General features: G+C 36.4%; 1 protein-coding gene across 3 annotated transcripts in view; it reads right to left on the bottom strand.

Annotated features, from left to right (window-relative positions):
* LOC128535241 (shootin-1-like) overlaps positions 1-13,947 on the bottom strand; it is a 48,073-nt gene extending 34,126 nt beyond the window's left edge. Inside the window, exons 1-7 of one of the 3 annotated variants that reach the window (XM_053509229.1) lie at positions 13,681-13,947; positions 7,969-8,104; positions 7,671-7,842; positions 7,509-7,567; positions 7,310-7,410; positions 4,693-4,765; positions 2,357-4,165 (exon numbers count right to left, since the gene is read on the bottom strand). In XM_053509229.1, the coding sequence (XP_053365204.1) occupies positions 4,092-4,165; positions 4,693-4,765; positions 7,310-7,410; positions 7,509-7,567; positions 7,671-7,842; positions 7,969-8,104; positions 13,681-13,815 (750 nt within the window). In that variant the 5' untranslated portion in view covers positions 13,816-13,947 and the 3' untranslated portion in view covers positions 2,357-4,091. Of the gene's footprint in view, positions 1-2,356; positions 4,166-4,692; positions 4,766-7,309; positions 7,411-7,508; positions 7,568-7,670; positions 7,843-7,968; positions 8,105-13,680 lie in introns of those variants that run through there. The other 2 variants (XM_053509307.1, XM_053509164.1) reach the window with 2 other exon arrangements.
* Between the last annotated feature and the right edge of the window lie 8,169 nt (positions 13,948-22,116).

The raw sequence follows: 22,116 nt of genomic DNA, 5'->3' as shown, positions 1-22,116 counted from the left end.
AAATTTCATATAACAGAAAAGGCCATTGGCGACTCAGTAGTAGCTTTTTACTTGCCATAAGGAAAGTCTTGGCTCCTTTTCAGGCCAATGCACAAACCAAACTACCGGATGCGAGGCATGCTTAGTTCTAGTCTGGATAAACAATTGAATCCCCAATAGAATGGAAGGGTGGTGTCAGGAAGGGCATCCGGTATAAAACTTGTGCCAAGTTGTATGGCTCACTGTGGCAACCCTTTGGCAGAAGCAGGAGAACAACAAATAAAGGAACAATTCTATGGATTAAGACTTTCTGCAATCTTGTATTTTAGTTACTTTAAATCCACCATAATGCAGACAAATTATTTAATTATAGAAAGACCTCTTTTCAAGTACAGTTTTGAGAAGTTCGTGGCTTGTGGCTGCAGTCAGGCAAAAAGCTAATTTGTGTACTATTAAATTACATGGTGCACATTCATTGTCTTAAGTTAGCCTCAGTTTTTGGTTGAGCTGGTTGAAGGTCTTCTTGGTCTCTCATTATCTTCCAGTGATATTCTTCCACTCTTAAACAATGCGTGCCACTCAAAACACCTTGAATAACTCTTTAGAGCATCACCATGCTGAATTACATCAAACGTCTCTGTTTTTGATATCACCTTGTATAACCTATAGAGATGGATTGTGATTCTTTTGTGTGGCAATTCATTCATTGTCATACTAAGTACAAAATCTTTTTTTTATCATTATTTTTTATTTATTTTTATATACAGAATGTGTGCATTTGATTTGGTAAAATGTTCACGTTCACTGGATACATAATTGTTTGATTACTGACCTGACTGTCTCTTAGACTCAAGACTGGTAGAGCTTAAGCAGGAAAACTACACCTTTGAGTTAATCTATGGTAAAAATTAGCTAGCAATAAGACCACCAAACATAAATAACATAGTATTGAGGATGTCATGAATTTTGATTTAATAACAAAATTGAAAATATCATGCAAACAATTCAGGCTATAAAACTAGACAAATTTGAAATATTGGAATATAATAATCCAACTACATCAAGTCAGCACAGCAGAATAAAAATTGAATTTGAATATTTTACTCAAAAGACAAATTTTAACAAAATCATAAAACTGTGATTCCGTACCTACATACACCTTTTAAGAATATTCTCTTTTGCCCCCAGAAATGGTTATGGTCCTTTTAAACTAGCAGTTTTTAAACCTCTAATTAAGAAACCTGCACATTGACCCCTGTTAGCTGTCCAAATATACACTGTAAAAAAATGAATCATGAGGCTTGTAATTTTTATTTAAAAAATTGATGTAATCATTAAAAATAATGTGCATATTTTATTTTAAAAAGATGTTTTTTCTGTGTTTCTTATAATATATTGAGAACATTTTACTAATAAAATTAAGAAATAAATTTTACCTATTTTTTTAAGAAAATGAGTGCAATTTTTAGGCTTAATTTAAGGAACCATTTAGGCAAAAATTTTGAGGAAAAAGGCATAATATTTATTTTAAGAGAATTGGCCCAATTATCCGTGTTTAATTAAGTCACCTTTATTTGAATCTCAACAACAGCAGTAATCAGACACCATTTTGAGAAACAGACGAACAGTTTAAAATGTTGATAAGTTAAGCCACTTACTAATTTTAATATTTTATTTTGATTTCTTAAATAAGCTTCTTTCTTGCACTAATGCCAGTAATATAAATGAAATAAATTAAACATTGTGAACGTTTCTAAATAAAATCCTGTCCGCTTTAGCATACTTGAGCTTGTTGTAGTGTCAGTCTCCACAGTTCACTGAAACAAGTTTTGGGGAGTTAGTGTTTTACAATGTTATAAAGATATGAACCTAGAAATGGTTTACTGTACAAGTTCTCTCAGGTTTTAGTACAGAATGTGACTATTCCCACAAAAAAAGATGTTAGCATAAAATGCTAAACAGTTGAGTTCAATGACATAGAAATTGTCAGTTACAAACTGTTTTACAAATTGTTTTACAGATCTTAAAACTGCTGTAAATGGTATATATACACTATTTTACACAGTGTTTAATATTTTAATACCAGTGAAACATAAAATAAAAGCATGTTTAACACCAAAATGCATTATGTATTCATTTAATTATAAAATGTTTTTTATATTATTAAGTAATTTTCCTTAATACATATGAGTACCTTATGTTTTATCTGCTTAAACTAAAAACGATCGTTCCACTAATAATGTTAAAATCATCACGGGTCTGGCTAAATAATTTGTTTTTAGCCAGATTTATTCAAGTAGATTTATTCAAGTAGATTTCGCTAGGGGGAAAAATCAAGCCATAAATACTTAAAAATAATATGCGTCTGGCTAAAAAATTTAGGCATTTTTTGATGATTTATTCAAGTAAATTCTTCTAAAAAAAAATAAAGCCTTAAAAACTGATTAAAAATAATACGTGCAATAGTGTTACCATATTTTTTTAAGTAGATAGCACATAAGATTTTTTACAGTGTAGGCCAATATCAAACCTCCCTTTTAAATCCAAAATTTTAAAGAAGGTTGTAGCACAGCAGCTGTTCTTGTATCTACATAGAAATAAAATTTATGAAATGCATAGGTCAGGATTCAGGCCTCATTACAGCACAGGGACAGCTCTGGTAAATGGCAAATGACCTTCTACTGTCCTTTGCTCAGGGTTGTGTCTCCTTGATTGTGTCACTTGACCGTAGTGCAGCTTTTGACACCACTGATCATACTATTCTCCTAGATTAGAAAATTGTAAGTTGCTGTGAAAAAGTCTGCCAAATGCCCAAAATGTAAATGTAAAATGGAGTTATGGGAGCGGCCCTCTCCTGGCTCACGTCTTTGGGCACTGGTTGTTATCAGCTTTGTTGTAAATGGTGACTATTCTACATGTACTAATGTAAAGCTTGGTGTTCCACAGGGTTCTATTCTAATCCCATTGCTATTTTCTCTCTGAACATGCTTCCTGTGGGTAACATAATTTGTAAGCATTGTATTAGTTTAAATTGTTATGCTGATGACACACAATTATTTGTCTAAGTGAAGCCAGATGAGAAAAACAAGCTTAATTAAGTTGAGTAACATATGAAGGACATTAGGCACTGGATTCTCATTAACTTCCTTCTAGCACAAACATGGAGAATACAGATAGACAAAGAGAGGAAGATAGATGACACTTCACAGAATCACTTATTTCTTAGAAGCACAGAAATCTAGCCAGGAAAGAAACATTGGTAAAAAATATACAGTGTTTTTTTTTATTATTATTATTATTATTAAGCATTCTAAAATGTTCCTGATAAATTGATAAAAGTGTAATCGTTGACAAACTTAAACTAAATAGCTACTCTCAACTTTACTTTAATAATGCTGCCTAAGGACAATGCTCAATGTCACAACATTTTCTTTAAAATTATTAATAATAATAAATAATGTATAATGAATAATATTTTCTTAAGGGACAGTGTATCACACACACTTATTCACTTATCATCTATACCACTTTAGCTTGTATACAGGGTCATGAGGGGACCAGGAGACTTAGGGCACAAGGCAGGGTATACCCTCGATGGGGTGCCAATCCATCACAGGGCACACACACACACACACACACTCTCACATGCTCATTTACACTATGGGCAATTTGTGCACACCAATTACCCTTAGCTGCATGTCTTTGGAGTAATAGCAAGCAATGCAAAATCCATACACACAGACACGAGGCAGGAATCAACCTTGGGGTGCAAGGTAACAGCACTAACCACTATGCCACCGTGCCACCTGGGTAAGTGTATTTGATTTATTTAATCTTTAAAGATAAATTATTTTCAAGAAACTTTTTTGTTTTTTTGCTTAACAAATGGGAGCATTGTAAAGATGTAAAGAAAGGAGATCCTGCATTACAAAAAGAAATGGCTGTACATACTGTATTAATTAAAAACAGATTTTGATTTTTACTATGAACCTTATTAATTAATTTAGATTATAATATTAACAGTATAATGTCAAAAGAAAATGTTAAATGGTTTTATCTTCACTTGTCTTCCTAGGTGACACATTCTGCTGCTCTAATGCGTAAGTTTTCCTTTAGTGGTTCTGCTTCAGCCTTTGCAGGACAGGAACTTTCCCAATCTCTGCTAGCCAATTTGAAGAGCTTGTGACTGTGGATGTAGGAGGTGGATATATGGTGTTAGATAAACCACAGTTACAGAAACCATATGCACAAAAACTAAAGCTGTATAAAAATTCATCCCAGGCCCATTTATAATTATTTAAATTCATAGTAGTTGTTTATATGAATAACATGGCAATATGACCTAAACCTGGTCATTACTTGCTTACATAGCCTCTAAAGATTACAATACATTTTTACATCAGTGTGTACTGTTTCCTTTCTGAATTATTCAGATTATTTATATGTCATATCTCTAAACACTTCTAAATTGTTTTGGTCAAAGTGAACTCCATTTTTCAGACTGAAATCACTTGACACTATGACTAACTTGGCAGTGCTAATAAAGTGCACCTGTGATTTTTTACAAAGAAAATTTTAGGAGGTCAAATAAATTATGTCAAACAATGGATTTACTAAAATAAAAGGAGTTAGAAATGAAAATAACTTAATTGTTTTTTAAATGGTTAAATTGTAATTGGAACTCAGCACTTGATCTAAATGAAAAATGTTTACCCTGAGCTTTTGGGGCTGGATGCTCTTTCTCCTCCAGAAAGATCCTTTGGGGTCCTGGTTGTTTTATGGTGTCCTGAGTGGAAATCCGACAGTCAGGTTAAATCACAAAAACATGCAAATTCTGTAAAAAACTGCTGTAAAGCAATGATGTCTTTAAAAAAGTTTCTACATTCAAAAATATACTATAAAAAGCAGTAAATAGTAATTAATAAAACAAAGTCAATAATTGTTGTGATGACCCAGTGATGCAGTTTTATAAGGAAATTAGCTGCTTAGTTTTACTGAACATCCTGCAGAACCAGCTACAGACCATCTGAGAACTTTGTTGCACCTGCTTCTTTTTTTATGCCTGCAAAACCCAAAATTAAAAAAATATATATTTTTGTCTAAAGTCTGATCTTTTACATAATAAGCTTTTTCAGCTTAAGCTTGGTTAGGACAATATGCAGCAGAAACACTAAATGCGAGAGAAGCATGTGAGCAGGGTGATGCCATGCGCCCCAAAGACAGGTGGACTGAGTACCGCTGTTTAATCACTGCATAAGATCTGCACATCTTTCCTCCCTCCGTCCTTAAAATCCTTTCCCCATTTTTCCCTAAATAAAACTACCCTTAATTTGTAAGACCTGACCTCTCGTCTGTTTTGTCTGTGATGTGCCCCTACTCAACTTTGGTGGAAAATGCTGGCATCAGAGGCATCTGGCACAGACCTTGGTTTGAGTCCCTAATGAAGCCTAATGACCTGAATGTACTCAATGACTAGGTTATCTAATCAATGGAGTTTTTCTTCACTAATGACGCATCAATATTGAGGAATTATTTTCACACATTTCACACATTGTGTGCTGTAATCAAAGCTAAATGTGATTGAATGAAATCTTAGAGTGTGCGACCAGGCAGTGTATTTTTGCCCCTTATTCTGTTTATCGGGACTGCAGATTGATAAAATAATGAATTAGGTCCCTGCATTATGATTATCTAGACCAGGGATGTCAAACTCATTTTAGGGTGAGGGCCGGATGAGAAGAAATGTGACCATGTGCGGGCCGAATTTGTTTTTTGTTTTTTTAATCATAGTGCATCAAATTACAACAAATACACTATATTCTGTAAAACTGCATTTAACCCTCCTCAGAAACTCATTTACACTCTTATTCCTTTTTGGGGAAAAAACAATGCCAAGTAATGGCAAGCAAAATCCTTTCCTTTGAACATGAATATAACTTGTCAGATACTTTTTAGTAATGATAAAATAAGAAAAAAAAAATGCTGCAGACTCTGTGTACAGACAGTTACATTAAACATAAAGCTATAAGCTACAATATAATTTACAAACTAGAAAAACACTTTACAATTTGACAGCCCTGATCTGCACTTGCTCACAGGGGTGTTTGGAGGCAGTTTATTTAAAGCTAGAGACTCTAAAATGGTGCGTTTGAAAAATTACTAAAAGAGAAAAAACAAACACCAGCATGCATGTGACTTATATTTTAGATGGAAAATTAACAAAGACATTTTGGAGATATCTAAGACATAGGCAAACTTGTTTAGAAAGGAGTATAATATGTGACCAATAAGAAACCATCGTCCTCAGGTATATAACTTAAAGCTAACTATATGCGAGTTGGTATTACATTGACCCGACATATTAGTTATCAGCCTAAGAGAAACATAATTCAGAATTGCATAAATAAAGAAGGTATAAGAATAAAGTTTGTGAAACATGTTTGTTTGTGAAAGTGAATGGCTGTAAGAGAACGGCACTTTTAAAAAGACAGCAGATCTCCTCTCAGTTCTTTAATTCTGTAACAAGAAACGACTCTTATCTTACAACACAACTCTATTACAGGTAGTCCACAAATTACTGTACAAACATTCGAGTTATGAATTTCCACAGATACGAACAGACCACGGTTCTACAAACATTCATAGATGTGAACAAATGACGGTAGCTCACGTGTATTGTACAAAAAGTAGACACTGTAATGTACCAGACACCAATATTTACAATTATATACCATTTTTCCAGTGTGTACGTGAGTGTATTAAATGTATAAAGTCCGGTACATTATATGCGTATGCGTGTCCTGTAAAGTTATCCTGATGGTTTTTCATCCTAATTTCAGAAAATCCTCAACAAAACAGTTCACAGTCCAAGAAAGTGGAAAAGACGAAGTGGTGTCCAGGATTCCCCATGCGATTTAAAGGTGCAGAGACAACACTGTTACATTTCACATACCAGTAAAATCTTTGATTGCGAGTAACTTAGTTTGCAATTTAGTTAGAAAGACAAGTAAAAAAATTGTGCTGAATGTAATATTTTCAGTATAAGTCAGTATATTACATGGTAATGCCAACAAGCCTGAAAGAATTACATAGATTAGAATCAGTAAAGTGAAAGAGGGTGTGTTATTTTTTCCTTTAATTTTCATACCTTGACTGCACAGACATACACATATACTGTATGTGTTTTTGTAAATGTAAAAGTTGTGAATAAATAAAAGCAAACTTACAATAAGTCTTCATCCAAGCCAGTTTGTAAGGTATAAGAAGAAGATACAGAAGAAGATATTAATTAATATTTTCCCTAATTTAGGTCTGAGTTCAAAAGGTTTACCTGTGGAGGTTTCTGAGTTGGCTTCAGTACAACCCCTTTCTTAATTCTTTCCATCATTTCATCCATTGCCCTGGTTTTTACATCTACAGACTGTGCAGGTTCTGTGATACCAAAATAGCAGACCAGAAGTGAGTCAAATTCATTCCTGCAAAGTAAGGAGTTTGTATAATTGAGAAGTAGATGCACATATAGCTCTTACTCTTTAGGTTAGTGCTGTTGCTTCCAGACTTCTTTCTGTTCCTTAAAGCATCCAGTGGGCTAGAGGCATACATACATACATATAATACTGTACGTCTTTTTCAGGTACTGTATCATAATTGTTCTGTATGATAAAATTAAGCATTATCAGTTTGGACCTTACTCAATAGGACTTGTAGAAAGCACCGGAGGAGGAGGAGGAAGAGGAGGAGGAGGAGGAGGAGGAGGAGGTGGAGGAGAAGTTTGTGCTGGAGTGACATTCTCTTTATTTGATGGGCCAGCTTCAATAAAAGAGTTCCCTTTGTCCATTTTTAGCATATCCTGAAGCTGCTTAACTGAGTGGACATTATTAAATTATATGAAGTTGCATATGTACCATGTAACATTAATCCCTTCTACTCTCAACTTGAAATTTGTCTGATCTCATTAAACTAATGTTAACACAAAACAGTTGAACTCACCTTTCTCTTGCAGTGCTGTCACTGTGTTTTCTGTGTCCCACAACTGATTTTCAATCTTCTTCTTCTCTTCCAGTTTGGTCTCTAGTTGATTTCTGACCATCTGCAGCTCCTCAATCACTGCCTGGGACTGACTCCTCTGCAGGAAAAAAAAAACACAGTGCAGGAGGACAATTAGGACAGAAGTTGCTTTAGTAAACTCACATTGTCCCCCTGCTCCTTCACATAAGAATCTACACACTCAAACACATTTTCTTTTGACTATTAAATCATGACATTGTACTCACCATATTGTATTCACTATAGCCCCATCATAAAAGGTATTATCATGCTGGCTAACACTTATGAGATTAGGAATAAAAGTGTAGTATTTTTTTAGGAGTAATACTTTTTCTCCACAGTCTTCCCTGTACCATTTTCTTGTTTTACATTTTTTTTTTCACATACACAATCATACACAGTTTGATATGTAGTGAAATGCTTATACAACTGCCTGTTTACAACTGCCGACTGCAATTTACTCACTCATCGTCCATTCCACAGGGAATACACACGTGTCACTCCAGGCAATTGGGCAACGCCAATTAGCAAGTCTTCGGACTGTGGAAGTGCTAACCATTACACCACTATGCCGTCTAAGTGCGATTCATTTAAAAATAAAATATTCTAATAAAGAAATTAGAAAGTTTTTGTTTTTTTTTAGGCTGGAAATTTTAAACAAGTATTGGAAATATTTACAAGGTTATGCACGATAAATTACAAGCTGCATAAAAAGGAATTAAAAATCTGACCAGTAAGCAGTTAGTAATGGCTAGCAGTTAGTAGTGAACTCAGTTAGTCCGAAAAATTTGTATGAAAAATGAGCAGAATGCCAGATTTGAAATGCCAAATCTGCCGGTTTTTGGACTGTGGAAGGAAACCAAACTCTATGCACACAGAGACTGGAATCAAAAATCGAGAGTGCTAACCACTGCAACATCGTGCCACCTCCAGAGTGTAAGAAAAAAACAAAAAAAGACAATGTACCAAAACGTGCCATTTATAATGTCAAAATGTGCAACTTAATGAGTAGTGTGCTACATTCTGACTTTCATGCATTAGCAGGAATGTAGGATGAGTGTTTGTTGTGCAAATGAACAAAAAACAGATTTGATTGTTTAGTCCTTTGTGGTGTTTTTGGTTGAGGGCCAGAAAAGCCTGCAAGAAGAAGCTCCTCCTCAGTCTGGCCTTCAGAGAGCGGAAGCACTTTCCTGACCGCAACATAAACAATCATTTTGATACATATTTGACACATATTCTCTACCAATTTCCAGATTTTTTTTAGAGTCTGTAAAGCTGCTTTGCGACAATGAGTATTGCTGATGTCCTTCACTATTTTCCTGGCCTCGGTCCAGCACCTGCTGTAGATTAAGTGCAGGTCAGAGACCTCGGTGGAGATAAAGCGCTCAGCTGAGTGTCAAACCGTCTGTAGAGCTCGTCTGTCCTGCATGGTGCTGTTCTCAAACCAGGTTGTGATGTTTCCCGTTAGGATGTTCTCTATAGTGCAGGAGTAAAAGTTCCTAAGCACTTTGGAGGGCAATTCAGGTCAAAGGATCTAAGGAAATTTGTAGTGCCTTTAAGCACAACAAAAAACTACAGACCAGAGTTATATTCTTTGCAGACTCTAAAAATAAAAAAAAAAACACAATTAAACTTTTACCAGAGTATTTTAGAGGACAAAAAACACATTTTTACTTGAGTACTCCTGTTGGAGGCAGCAGGCAAGAGTATGGATTTGAAAGACTTTGTCGAGTGCCAAACTGTGATGCCTGGGTCAGAGCAACTCCAAAATTGCAACTTTTGTGGGATGTTCCTGGTCTGCAGTGGTCCATGTGGTCAGAGGGGGAAAACTGGTGAACTAGCAGCAGGGTCATGGCCAGCCAAGGCTCATTGATGCATTTATTGAGCAAAGGCCAGCCTGTGTAGTCTGATCCAATAGAAGTGTTACTGTAGTTTAAATTGTTGATTATTTTATTGCTGATTCCAATAGAAAGTAGTCAGAACACACAGTGCATCACTGTTTGTTGGTTGCATAGCTGCAGATCAGTCAGGGTGCTCATGCTGACGTATCCAAATCTAAAAGTGCCAACAATGGGCACATGAGCATCAGAACTGGACCACAGAGCAATGGAACAAATCACCAATGACACTATGTCTATGTATTCAAAATTCTAGCATGTCAAAGTGTACAAAGTGTACTTAGTAATTGGAATTGGCCAGAAGTATAAGAGCATGCTACTGCTGCAATAAGTATATTTTTGGTATATATTACTCATGTATTTGACACAGTAAAAACTGCTCTAATTTAATCATGTGACCTACAGAAGAAAGGGTGTATATTTTTCAAGTGTGGATAATTTTTTTGGGCCTCTCTGTATATATTGTGCGCCCATACCTATTAATTGCACATCCATTTACTCTGAACAGTATAAGCTAACTTTTTTTATTTATTTGTTTTTAGGAATGTGTCTGCATCACCCTTGTCTTCACCAGCACCTCACATCAGGACACACAAGCGCCGTTCAGTTTTGAGCGCAAATGAGAATCATACTAAGTGCACATATATGTGTATATATCCATATGACGACAACATACATTAGTTTATTTTACTGTGTTATTAGCATGCTCATGATTTTTTTTAAATAGTGAAAATGATCAGCCAACAGCTTTCTGCTGATTCACATTCTCCCATGAGTCTATTTAAGCTTTTTTTTTCAATGAGCGCTGTTTCGACTCTGTGTCACTACACCAATGCTCAGACTGCCAAAGCGACTGTGAGAGGACCCAAATATAAATAGACAGATTTCAGCATCACCAAGATGTACCACTACATTGGAATCGTATTTTACATGGCCATGGTGAAGTTTCCCTTTCTACAGACTACTGGAGGCAGAACAGTATTTTGACAGTACTTTTTCCAGCTACTGTTATTTTAAGGGGCAGATACCGGATGATATCTTGGAATGTCCACATGAGTCACCCAGATGCTGACAAGGAGAATGACAGGAAGAGGGGCACAACCGAACACGATCGTCTGTTCAGGGTTAGACCTCTTATGGACACTATCCGTTATCCTTGCAAATCTATCTATCATCCTAGAAGAAGTTTAGCTGTGGATGGGAGAATGGTGGCATGCAAATCACACACAGGAATGAAACAGTACATGAAAGCCAAGCCGACTAAGTGGGGATTCTAGTTGTTTGTTCTTGCTGATTCTTTAAATGGGTTTTAGGCTTGGGGTACCATGTGTACACGGACAATTTCTACAGAAGTCCAAAGCTCCTAAAAGACTTTCTTTCCATAAAGTTTGGTGCACGTGGGACTTACAGAGACAACAGGAAGGACTTCCCTCTAAATGCAGATAATTCACTATATAGTCTGCCAGCGGATCCATCAGGTGTATTCGGGATAGACCTCTTGTATTTGTGAAGTGGATGGACTCAAAAGAAGTATTTGTCTGTTCTACCATCCATTCTCCTTATACAGGAGACACTGTAAAGACAGGGTGAAATTACGAGGTACATGGATGGGGGTTGATCTCTCTGATCAGCTATTACAGTACTATACTGCACAGCACAAAACAATGAAGTGGTACAGAAAGATTTTTCTACACTTTTTGGACATTGCTGCCTCCAATGCTTTCATTGTGCATAAGAAACTATATGGTAACCTGTCCCATAAAGAGTTAAACAACTCATCAAAGAGCTTTGTGGTGTCTCACAGGAAGTAGCACCAAAACGGACAAGTAGTGACCATGTACCAGTTCTAGGAGACGAGTTGACGAGATGCCAGAGATGTTGCCACTGCTGGCTGCATTGCAAAGCAGTGCGGGGCAAGCGGCAAAAAACAACTTGGAAATGCCGGGCATGCATTGTTTCCTTGTGTCTTCAGTTGAACAGAAACTGCTTTCAAGAGTGGCACAAGGATGTGTGACTATACAAACCTTACATCTATTTTATCTTGTACTGTTCCTGTTTGCACCATTTGTCTTTAAATGTCTGTTTTTTCCAGTTTTTATCTTGCATTGTTTTACCCTAAATGTTTGTCTTTTTTTCCAGTTTTTATTTTGCACTGTTCCTGTTGCAGTTTTATCCTGCATGTATGTTTTTGCACAGTTTATAACCTACACTGTTTTTGGTTTGCACCATTTTACCCTGAATGTTGTTTGCACTTTTTGTTTATTTTGAACAGTTATCGGAATTTTTGCAAGTAACTTAAGTTATTCTAAATAAACCACAAACAAAGAAATATGTTTCTGTTCTCAAATTATTTTCTTGTAGCACTGTCCTCTGTCCCATACCTGACTGAAAGGGTTAATAATATGGCTCGTTATGCGGGACTTTGTCTTATGTGGTGTGAATTACAGCATTATTCATGATCATTCACGCCTCCTCGCATACGGCCGTGTGCTTTGGGGTCTTATTTGAGTGACTTTTTTTTGTTGTTTTCAATAATCATGCATAACTGGTTTTTCCTCCAATATACAAACTTGTGCATACATGCTGCTCATATATTATTGTCGCCCAGTTTGTGCTGAATACAGTGTTATCAGCCTGAAAAATACACAAATGTCAGGACATGTCAGAATCTCTTCAGGGTTCCAAAACACCTTCAGACTCCTAAGGGTGTGTCAGGTGTGTACTGTATGTAAGTACACACACAGCCATATTCTTTGTACTAAGTATAAATTAAGTTGTTCTACTTTGTAAAAGTACACTTAATAAACTTATAATAGTTTTGAATAATTTAATTTCAACTTAAATACACTTAGTTTACTAATCAATAATCTGGCAGCAAGTACACTAAAGTATCCTTTGGCATGCTAGGAGTTAATATACTTCTTACTTTCTCACCTGGGAAAAAAAAACGCAACAGTTGGATGTGTTAAATTGGCCTCCAAATTCTCCAGATCTTAACCCAATTAAGAATCTGTGGGATTTGCAGGAAAAACAAGTCTGAAACATGCCGGCTCCAACTCACAACCTACAGGACTTAAAGTGTCTTCTACTGACAGCTTGATGCCACAGCACACCTGAGAGGAGTAGTGGCGTCCATGCTTCATTGGGACAGGCTCAATATTAGGCGGATATTCATGTTATGGCATGTTATTTTAAACACTTTTCCATGATATTCCAAGTTACTAAGATGCACTAATAATGATATACAGTGTGCAAAAGTATTATGCACATGCAAATAATTGCTCTACAGCAAAAAAAAATGCTTGTTTAAAAAAAGTTTTTATTTAAAAACAACTTTTACATGTCATAAAAAGAAGTAGACAATAATTCTAAAAAAAAAAAAAAAAACTAAAATTGGGGTCATGATCCTCCTTTACGATTTGTGCAGTTTTATAAGGAAATGATCTGCTTAGTTTTACTGAACATCCTGCAGAACCAATCACAGTCCTTCTGAGACCTGTCACACCTGCTTTTTTCCATGCAGCAAAACCAAAAAAAGCAAGAAGCACATAGAGTACACCGTTTATGTATGCACTAAAATGATTAAATTAGTAACTAAACGAGAACAGTTTTTGAATCTGTTCAGCTCTTTCAGTTTCATTCCAGTCAGTCTACTGCGCCCCCGCACTGAGCTCTCCGGCTGCTGTAGATGTAGAAGTTAATTCATTCTCTGTTGTGTTTGAGGTTTAATGTGAGGAGTTCAGTATTAAGTCCGTACCTGTTTGGTGTTACCCCGCTGTGTGAGCGGCTCCTCTCTCTCAGCTCGGCGTCGCGGCCACACCAGAGCAAACAGCGCGTACAGGAGCCTCGAGACGGGACGCAAAAGCCACCGCAAAATCCGCAGTAAAACCATATTTACATATATTTAGCTAAACACTCCAATAGATACTTATATTTTTTTAGTGCGAGCCCCGAAAAGATCTAAGTTAAATAGCAAAAAATAATAATAATAATTACTGTTTGAATTCCGAGCACACCACGCGAACTGGCACTGGCTCTCATTAGACGTCGATTTATACTTTAAATGATGAGACGCTGTTTGGCGCACATGTGTCACGTGACACACCGATGAAAACGTGCCCAGGATGGACAATCCGTAAGTATTAGTGTAAAGCACAGCAGGTGGCAGCAGGACTTCACCTACTCTGTGTGCTACTTGCATGAGAGTGTGTGTGTTTCTGGATCAGAACCCTTCAGTCACTGGGAGAACATGCAAACTCAGAACACACACACACACACACACACACACAGAGGCCACAGTGCTAACCACTATGTCACCATGTCACCTCTGCCAGGCCGGTGAAGTAAAAATTATTTACTCTGATGTGTTTGAATTAGTTTACTTCCCCCCCTATATTAAAGTGGTTTACAAAAAAAGTAAAACAAAAACTTGTGATAATGGTGTCTCACTTCTGTGCAAATGCAGCCTTGTAAACGGTGTGTTGCAGAGTGGGCCTGGAGAAACAGCGTTTCATATTAATGTAATATGATGAGAATGTAAAATGTCATAACATGGATTCCCTAGATTTTTGATTCATTTGTTTTAATTTTTTTATTATATTTGTATTAATTTTAACAACATTAAATAAGCAGAGCCAGGTCAATATACAATTGACACCCACAGCAAACATTTAAACTCAAACAATGTCCTAATAATAGAAGAGTAGCCTAATCAAGAAAAAGCCAAAGGGCAATACCACTAAAAAACAAAACAAAAAAACAAAAAAGAAACAAAGAGGACTTTATTTACTAGGTGTCTCAAAGTAGGAAATTGTTTCAAATGGCCAAAAAAAAAAAAATTATGCTATTTTGGTCCTACTTTAAGGAGCAATCAGGAATAAGAGCTATTTATTAAAATAGGAAATCACTCCCATCTCAACCAAAATATAGGAGATCTCCAGAGGTGTCCTAATTGGTTAGGTATTCTAACTGGTTAGCAAGGAAATGGTGTTTAGACAGAGACACATTCAGATAAGAGGCATTTCAGTAACACTGAGTGTTATTGAGATACCCCTGTCCCTCTTATTGTTAGGCCTAACAGCAGCTTTTAATACATACAGTTGACCACCCTATTTTTTTTTTTATTGTATTGACCATAATAACTTTTATCTCGCTTAGAAATGTGTGTTGGCCCTAAGGGCACTGCTCTTCAGTGGTTTCATCCATACCTTTCCCAAGGATCATTTTTTGTTAATATAGGCCCTTATAATTCTAAAGTAGCCCATCTTAATTGTGGTGTGCCACAAGGTTCTATCCTTGGCCCAACTCTTTTTGGCCTTTATTTGTTGCCCTTGGGATCAATCTTCTCCAAGTACAATATTACTTTTCATTGCTTTGCTGATGACATACAAATTTACTTGCCGTTAAGATCAGGCACAGGATCTTTTAGCAACCTAATGGACTGCCTTACTAAAATTAAACAGTGGATGTCCATTAATTTTCTTAAGTTAAATGAAAAGAAAACTGAAATAGTTAATAATTTTTGGTGATACTGTGGTAACAAATGGAGTCGATAGTGCTTTGGGCACATTATCTTTGTATTGCAAACTACATGTAAAAAACCTGGGAGTGTTCTTTGACAAGTCTCTTAAATTTCATAAGCAAGTTAGTGCAGTTGTCCAGTCAAGTTTCTTTCAACTTAGACAGGTTTAAACAGGTTATTCACCTTTTTGTTACCTGTCGACTGGATTACTGCAACTTCCTTTATTACGGCCTTGACTAGTTGTCATTACAGCGTCTCCAACTTGTTCAAAATGCAGCTGCTCGGTTGCTGACTGGTACCAAGCAGCGAGAGCATATAACTTCGGTGCTTGCCTCTCTTTGCTGGCTTCCTGTTGCATACAGAATCCAATTTGAAGTCTTGCTCCTGGTTTTTAAATCTTTAAATGGTCTAGCTCCTTCTTATCTTTCTGAGCTGTTGTCTATGTATACTCCAGCCAGAACCATGAGATCTAGCACTCAGCTTATTTTAACCACGAACAAAGTTAAAAACCAGAGGGGACAGACATTTTGCTCGCAGGCCCCAGACTTTGGAACAGTTTGCCTCTGAATGTCAGATCTGCACAAACTTTGGAGCATTTTAAATCATTATTTAAAACACACGTTTATGGACTGGCTTTTAGCACAGGTTGACTTGGATGTTTTTTGCTTATTTTTATTTATCTTACTGTTTTTATTTTCTCTTAATTGCTTAATTTTTCTAAAACTGTTTTATTTTCTCTAAACTAGTGTGATGGGTTTTTATTGTCTGTTTAAACAGCACTTTGGGCAGCACAAACTGTTGTAAATGTGCTATATAAATAAACTTGACCTTGACCTTGAGTGAGACAGGACTTAATGATAAGTTTGGACAAAAGCGGATAATTTTTTTTTTAACATTGCATTTGTTATATTTCTGGTCCATTAATGAACATGTCCTATGCTGTCTCCGCAGATGACTGGTATTTTTTTTTTGTAGTAACAGGAAAAATGCAGCTTTGAAACAGTGACACATCCACCGTTTTTTTTTGTAGTTTAAAACATCCACCGTTTTAAACTACAAAGAACTGTTAAAACTACAACTCCCATTATAATGTGCAGTCTGCTATGTGGCTCTCAGGGATGTAAAAAGTGACCTCACACACTTTCCTTGGCACAATCTTACTCCTTGCCAAAAGTAAGAACAGGAAGCTTTTTGTAAATAACTTTTATGTCTTACTCTAAAGTAGGAATATTTTCAGTCCTAAATGACTTTGAGCGTGATTCCTACAAGATTATAAGGTGCTTAGTAAATACAGGCCCTGGGCAAAGTTGTTAAAATCCTTGCTTTTGTTTATTTCTGCTGCGTCCAACTAAAGGACTCAAGTAAAAGTGCATCCTAACCTAAATCTGGGCTCTCTGATTTTATCTCCAAAACATCTAACACGGGTTGTCCGTCTGATGGACTCATTGTTAATCCTATCCACCTTTGTCACTCTCAAATAGAACCTCAACATCTTCATCTCTGCTACCTCCAGCTCTGCCTTCTGTCTGTACCTCCACCTCTCTAGATTTTATTCCATCTGTTCCCTGCTCTCACTACAAAGCAGAATGTCATCTGCAAACATCGTAGTCCATGAAGACTCCTGTCTAACCTCATATGTCATTCTGTCCATCACCAGAGCAAACAAGAAGGGGCTCAGAGCTGATCCTTGATGCAAACCCATCTCACTGTCTTACAACTTTCATACATGTTCTGCACCACTCTAACATTTTTTCCTCATACACTACCACAGCTCCTCCCTATCTTTAATTACTCTAACCTGCTGCACATCCTTCCCATCTTTATCTCTTTGCCTCACCAACCTCTACTTCTTCTGAAAGAAAGTTTTTCTTACTGCCATTTCCATCGTCTTTGCAAAGTGCACCACCAACTTTTCTTGTGCATACCTGTTCTGAAAAATCAACCTGCCCATCACACTCTCTTCACTGGGTGGGAGAGTATCTCCATATATGATGCTTACTGTATGCACTCACAGCAATGTGGGATGGATATTGGCCCAGTAGGAAAATGCCAGATTACCAGTCCAGCTCTGAACATCTTACTTCCAGACTATATGAGTACACTCATGGTGCAACGTGCAAATAAATTATGCAGTGACACACAGGTGCCAAGCAGCCGCTTAAGGTAGTGGTGAGAGTGTGAGTATTAGAAAGTCATGTACGAGAAAATAGATTAAATTTATATTTAAGGAACTTACAGTAGCAAGCAAAGGGACAAAATGTGTTGATGAGATTCTTTTTGTTGTTGTCCTTTTATATTAGGTAAGCTTAAATGAAATAGCTCTGTAGTCAGGTTTTTATTTCCTGGTGTGGGTTTTAGCTCCTGTGGGAAAATTATCTAGTGTATGTCAAAACTTTTTGTCAGGCTAATTGTGGCAAAAAAAAGACAAGCTGATATGCTGTAGCTTTTTTTTATTAAGAATGTCCTTTTGTTTAAAAAAAAACAACAGTTTATTTAACTATTAAAACAATACTTTTTTAAAAGTTTGAATGATTTAAATGATTGGTATTTAAAAAAGGGGTGGAGATTTCTCCCTAATTTATTTCCTAATTTAAATGAATTAGTGGTAGCTTAAAAGGTTAAGGCTCTGAGTTACTGATTGGAAGCATGAGGGTTCAAGCCCTGGCACCACCAAGCTGCCACTGTTGAGCCCCTGAGCAAGACCCTTAACCTTGATCTGCTCCATGGGGGGTTGCATCCTGGCTGATCCTGTGCTCTGACCTCAGACTCCTAACTGGGATATATTGAAATAATTTCAATGTGCTGTAAGGTACATGTGACAAATGATTGAATCTGAATCTTATTCCATCTTGGAGGCTTTTCCCCATTGCTCAACTGTTCCAACTGCTCAATTAAGCTGAGAATCGGATATACGTGTATATATATATATATTTTTTTTTTGCTGAATAGATTAGTAGTAGTAGTAGTATTTTTTTTTTTATTTCTAGACGATGTTTATTTTTCAGGCATTTTTCAGGCATTTTTTGTTGTTTTTGCTTCTGTACAGCACCTCAATAAATTTAAAATCAATATGTGAATTACTTGAAGATTTATAGCTGCATTAATTATTTAGGAATTACAGCTTTTTTTAAACAGTGGACTGATGAGCAGTTTGCTCTATATGCTTTTAAAATCAGGAAACAGGGAAAACAGATTATAGTGTCACAAAGATTACACACAGAAACGAATGTGATACATGCATTATTGTTTTCATTGTTGTGTTTTAAATCCATTTTAGTTGTAATATGCTGTGATATTTTTGGTGAGCCTCCAGGGCTGGTGATGAGCACAGGTGGCAGATTTTACCAAAGGTCCTTGTTTCAGGTTTCTGAAAATCGTGTGACAGATACATGCTAGATAGTTCAAGTTCAAGTAGGCTTTATTGTCATTTCAACCATATACAGTTAGTACACAGTGAAACGAAACAACGTTCCTCCAGGACCAAGATGCTACATGCAACATAAACTTACAACATAAATTAACAGAGAAGCTAAACTAGCTAACTAAGAGGCCTAGTTAGCTGGCTAGCAGAGACAAGACAGATAGTCCGAACATAAATTACAACATAAATTAACAAAAATTAACTAAAACTAACTAACTAAGGAAGACTATCTACAGGTTTTACAGACAACAGACAACATAAAGTGCACGTGCATACATGCAGAATGTGGGAACTTTTAAAGAAGACAAAACTCTGTGGTTCAACGAAAAATTTTTTGGCCACAAGGTTTTACAGAAAGTTCTAAAATCAATAAATGATCGCTCCTTCACAAGAACCAAAACCACTCCCAGTTGCAAAAACACATTTACTTTCCAAGTAATTGGAATAGAAATGTTCAGTATATGTCTTTATCTAACTTTTCTGTATATTTTACACCATATAGTTGTTATGTTTTGCGGTATTGACAGTCGCACCACAAGATGTAATAGTGTTTATAGGAGCCCTGACGCAGGGCTTCAGAGTGGGTCAATAAAACAGGAGGTTGAGAGAGTGCTTATAATACACACGGGAAGACATCCCTATTTGGAGATAGCATGGGGTTACTAATTGGAAACTTAAAAGGAAACAAAACAAAACTGAAAACACAAAATCAACAGAGCTCCGAAGTCTATGCAAGACCGGACGGAGTCTCCGGATTTTTTAAGAAATAAAAATGTTTGTCCTCCCTGGGACGTTCACCCATAACGAGGATTTATAGGAGAGAGAGTTGTGTGTTTTTTATGTATGGTGTTCAGTCCGTTTCTATTCAATCCTCTACTTTTGGTTATAAAGCCATCTTGGGCCTGAAATGAAAAAAAAAATATCAAATTTCATATAACGGAAAATGTCTAGGCAATTGGTGGGTCAGTGGTAGCTTTTTACCTGCTTTCACTTGCCATAATGAAGGCCTTGGCCCATTTACGATCCAATGCCCAAACCAAACCCCTAGATGCAAGGCACCCTTAGTGCCAGTCTGGATAAACAAATGGAAGGGTGAAAATAGAATGGATGGTGGTGTCAGGAAGGGCATGCAGCATAAACCTTGTGCCAAGTTGTATATGGTTCACTTGGTGGAAGCAGCAGAACAACATTAACAACAAATAAGAGAAACTTCTATATAATTAAAATATCTGCCTTCTGTATGTTAGTTACTTTAAATCTATCATAATGCAGACAAATTAATTAATAATACAAAGAACACCTATGAGGAGTCTGTGGCTTGTGTTTAGTTATATATTATTAAATGCAAACTGTAGCTCTCACTTCATGTAAGTTCTTTGTAAAATTTCAGGGCATAAAAAATATACTATATTGTCAGGCAATAACCTAAATTTGAGAAGAATTCTGTTCAGAAATTTTCTGAGGTACTGGCTGATGTGATGCCAAAGTATTATAAAGTCCTGATAAGTGGCACTGCATGAAAAGAGCTGTATCTTCTCAAAGAGGTTATCCAGCGTTTTGATGCATTTAAGTGCAAGTTTGATGAGAGAAGACCGCAGGAAGAGTCAAGCCATGTGCATAAAAGAGCTAAGAGGACGCATAACGTGGGCATTGCGGTAAGTTGACCTTTATGTTACCTGTCAATACAGTAGTAAATTATACCTTGCCAAGTTAGCCTAAGCATTTGGCTACACGTATACTTTTTGTTACTGTACTTGCATTGTTGTAGGTGTCCAGCATAAAAAAGTTTGCAGAATTATACAATGTTGTTTACAAATGTATGTATTAAAGCGGTTTTAATTCAACATTACAGGAAGCTGTATGGAGCCTCCATAATTCAGAAAACAACCCACATAAATACGATCCACAAACTGGGTAAGAATGTTGTTTCTTTACATGCTATGTATGGGGTTTTACCTAATCATTTTAAATGTAATTAATGATACTACTCTCTTTCCACACAGAATGAGTTTACTTCATGATCAGGCAGTGATGACATACAGTATCTGATGGAAGAATTAAAGATGACTTTTGCAGATGCAGACCCTGAGTGTATAAAGTGTAATTAGAAATTATTGTAATTATTTTCATGTCCCTTTATTTTTGTCCCTCTAATAATTTTAATTGTTTCTGTCACTTATCTGAATTTTTTTTACCAACATGTTAAACATTGCAGAGGAAATACTTTTTGTCTCGGCCAGAAAAGTCTCAGCTAAGAGACTCCATTAAGGCAGGAACTAAAAACCGACAAAGATAAACAAGTGTACAAAATCACCTGTGTTTTAAGCTCGATATATCTCTGAGTGTTTTTAGGGGTTAATGTATGGTGCGTTTTGCAGTTGCTGGAGTCCAGGTGTAGAGTCGTTCAAACAGATGCAGAGAAAGAAGTGTGGCAGACTGCAATACTAGAACTGATGCCCGATGAGGAGGATGCCATTGCATGCCATGCCGTCAGCGTGTAATACTGTATCTAATGTGACCGAGCTAGAAGGACATTTATTTTGGACATCTAACAGCACTGGTGCATGTTTGTTTTAGTATTGCTTTTAATTTAATTGCACCTTCATAAATGCACATTTGTTTTTTGTTTTTTTCCATATTTTTTGTTTTTTCACCTTATTCTTACTCTGCTTTGTATATTTATTATTGTTTGGTTTGATTTTAATAAAAAAATTCTAAATTAATTCTATTGTCATTTTTTAAAGGATGTGGGAGATATATACTATTGTGGGGGGTGGATAGGGCCTATCTACAAGTCACTAAGTTATGAGGGCTTTGGTCGGGCTAAATACAAAGTAGTGACTGGGTAATGTCCCAGTAGATGTCAGGGTTTTAAGAGTGTTTTTTAAACAACCAATGTTGAGGCAAAGGTGTAAAATGCAAATGGGGCTTGTGCACTTCTTCCATGGCTGATTATATTGCTGCTTTTATGGACACACAGCTCTTTGTATTCAATTATTTGCTATCTTGCATTTGTCTAGATGACTTTGTTTCTGTATTTTACTCAATTTGCTCAGCTATTTCAAATTCAGCTTTGCCCTTAAGCACAGGTACTGAGCTGAATAATACTACTCATGATTAAGGCAACGTAGCAGACAAACGTAGCATTCGATTTATCTGTTTCCAGTGATTGTTATGACTGGCATCATCCTGGGTTATTATTCGATACCATAAATCTTGTAATTTGCATGTTGCACACCCATTCTCTCCTG

Source organism: Clarias gariepinus, chromosome 1 (genome assembly GCF_024256425.1).
Source record: "Clarias gariepinus isolate MV-2021 ecotype Netherlands chromosome 1, CGAR_prim_01v2, whole genome shotgun sequence".
In the NCBI taxonomy this organism is placed as follows: domain Eukaryota; kingdom Metazoa; phylum Chordata; class Actinopteri; order Siluriformes; family Clariidae; genus Clarias; species Clarias gariepinus.
Note: the sequence above shows the minus strand (reverse complement) of the source record. Positions and strands in the feature narration are given on the sequence as shown.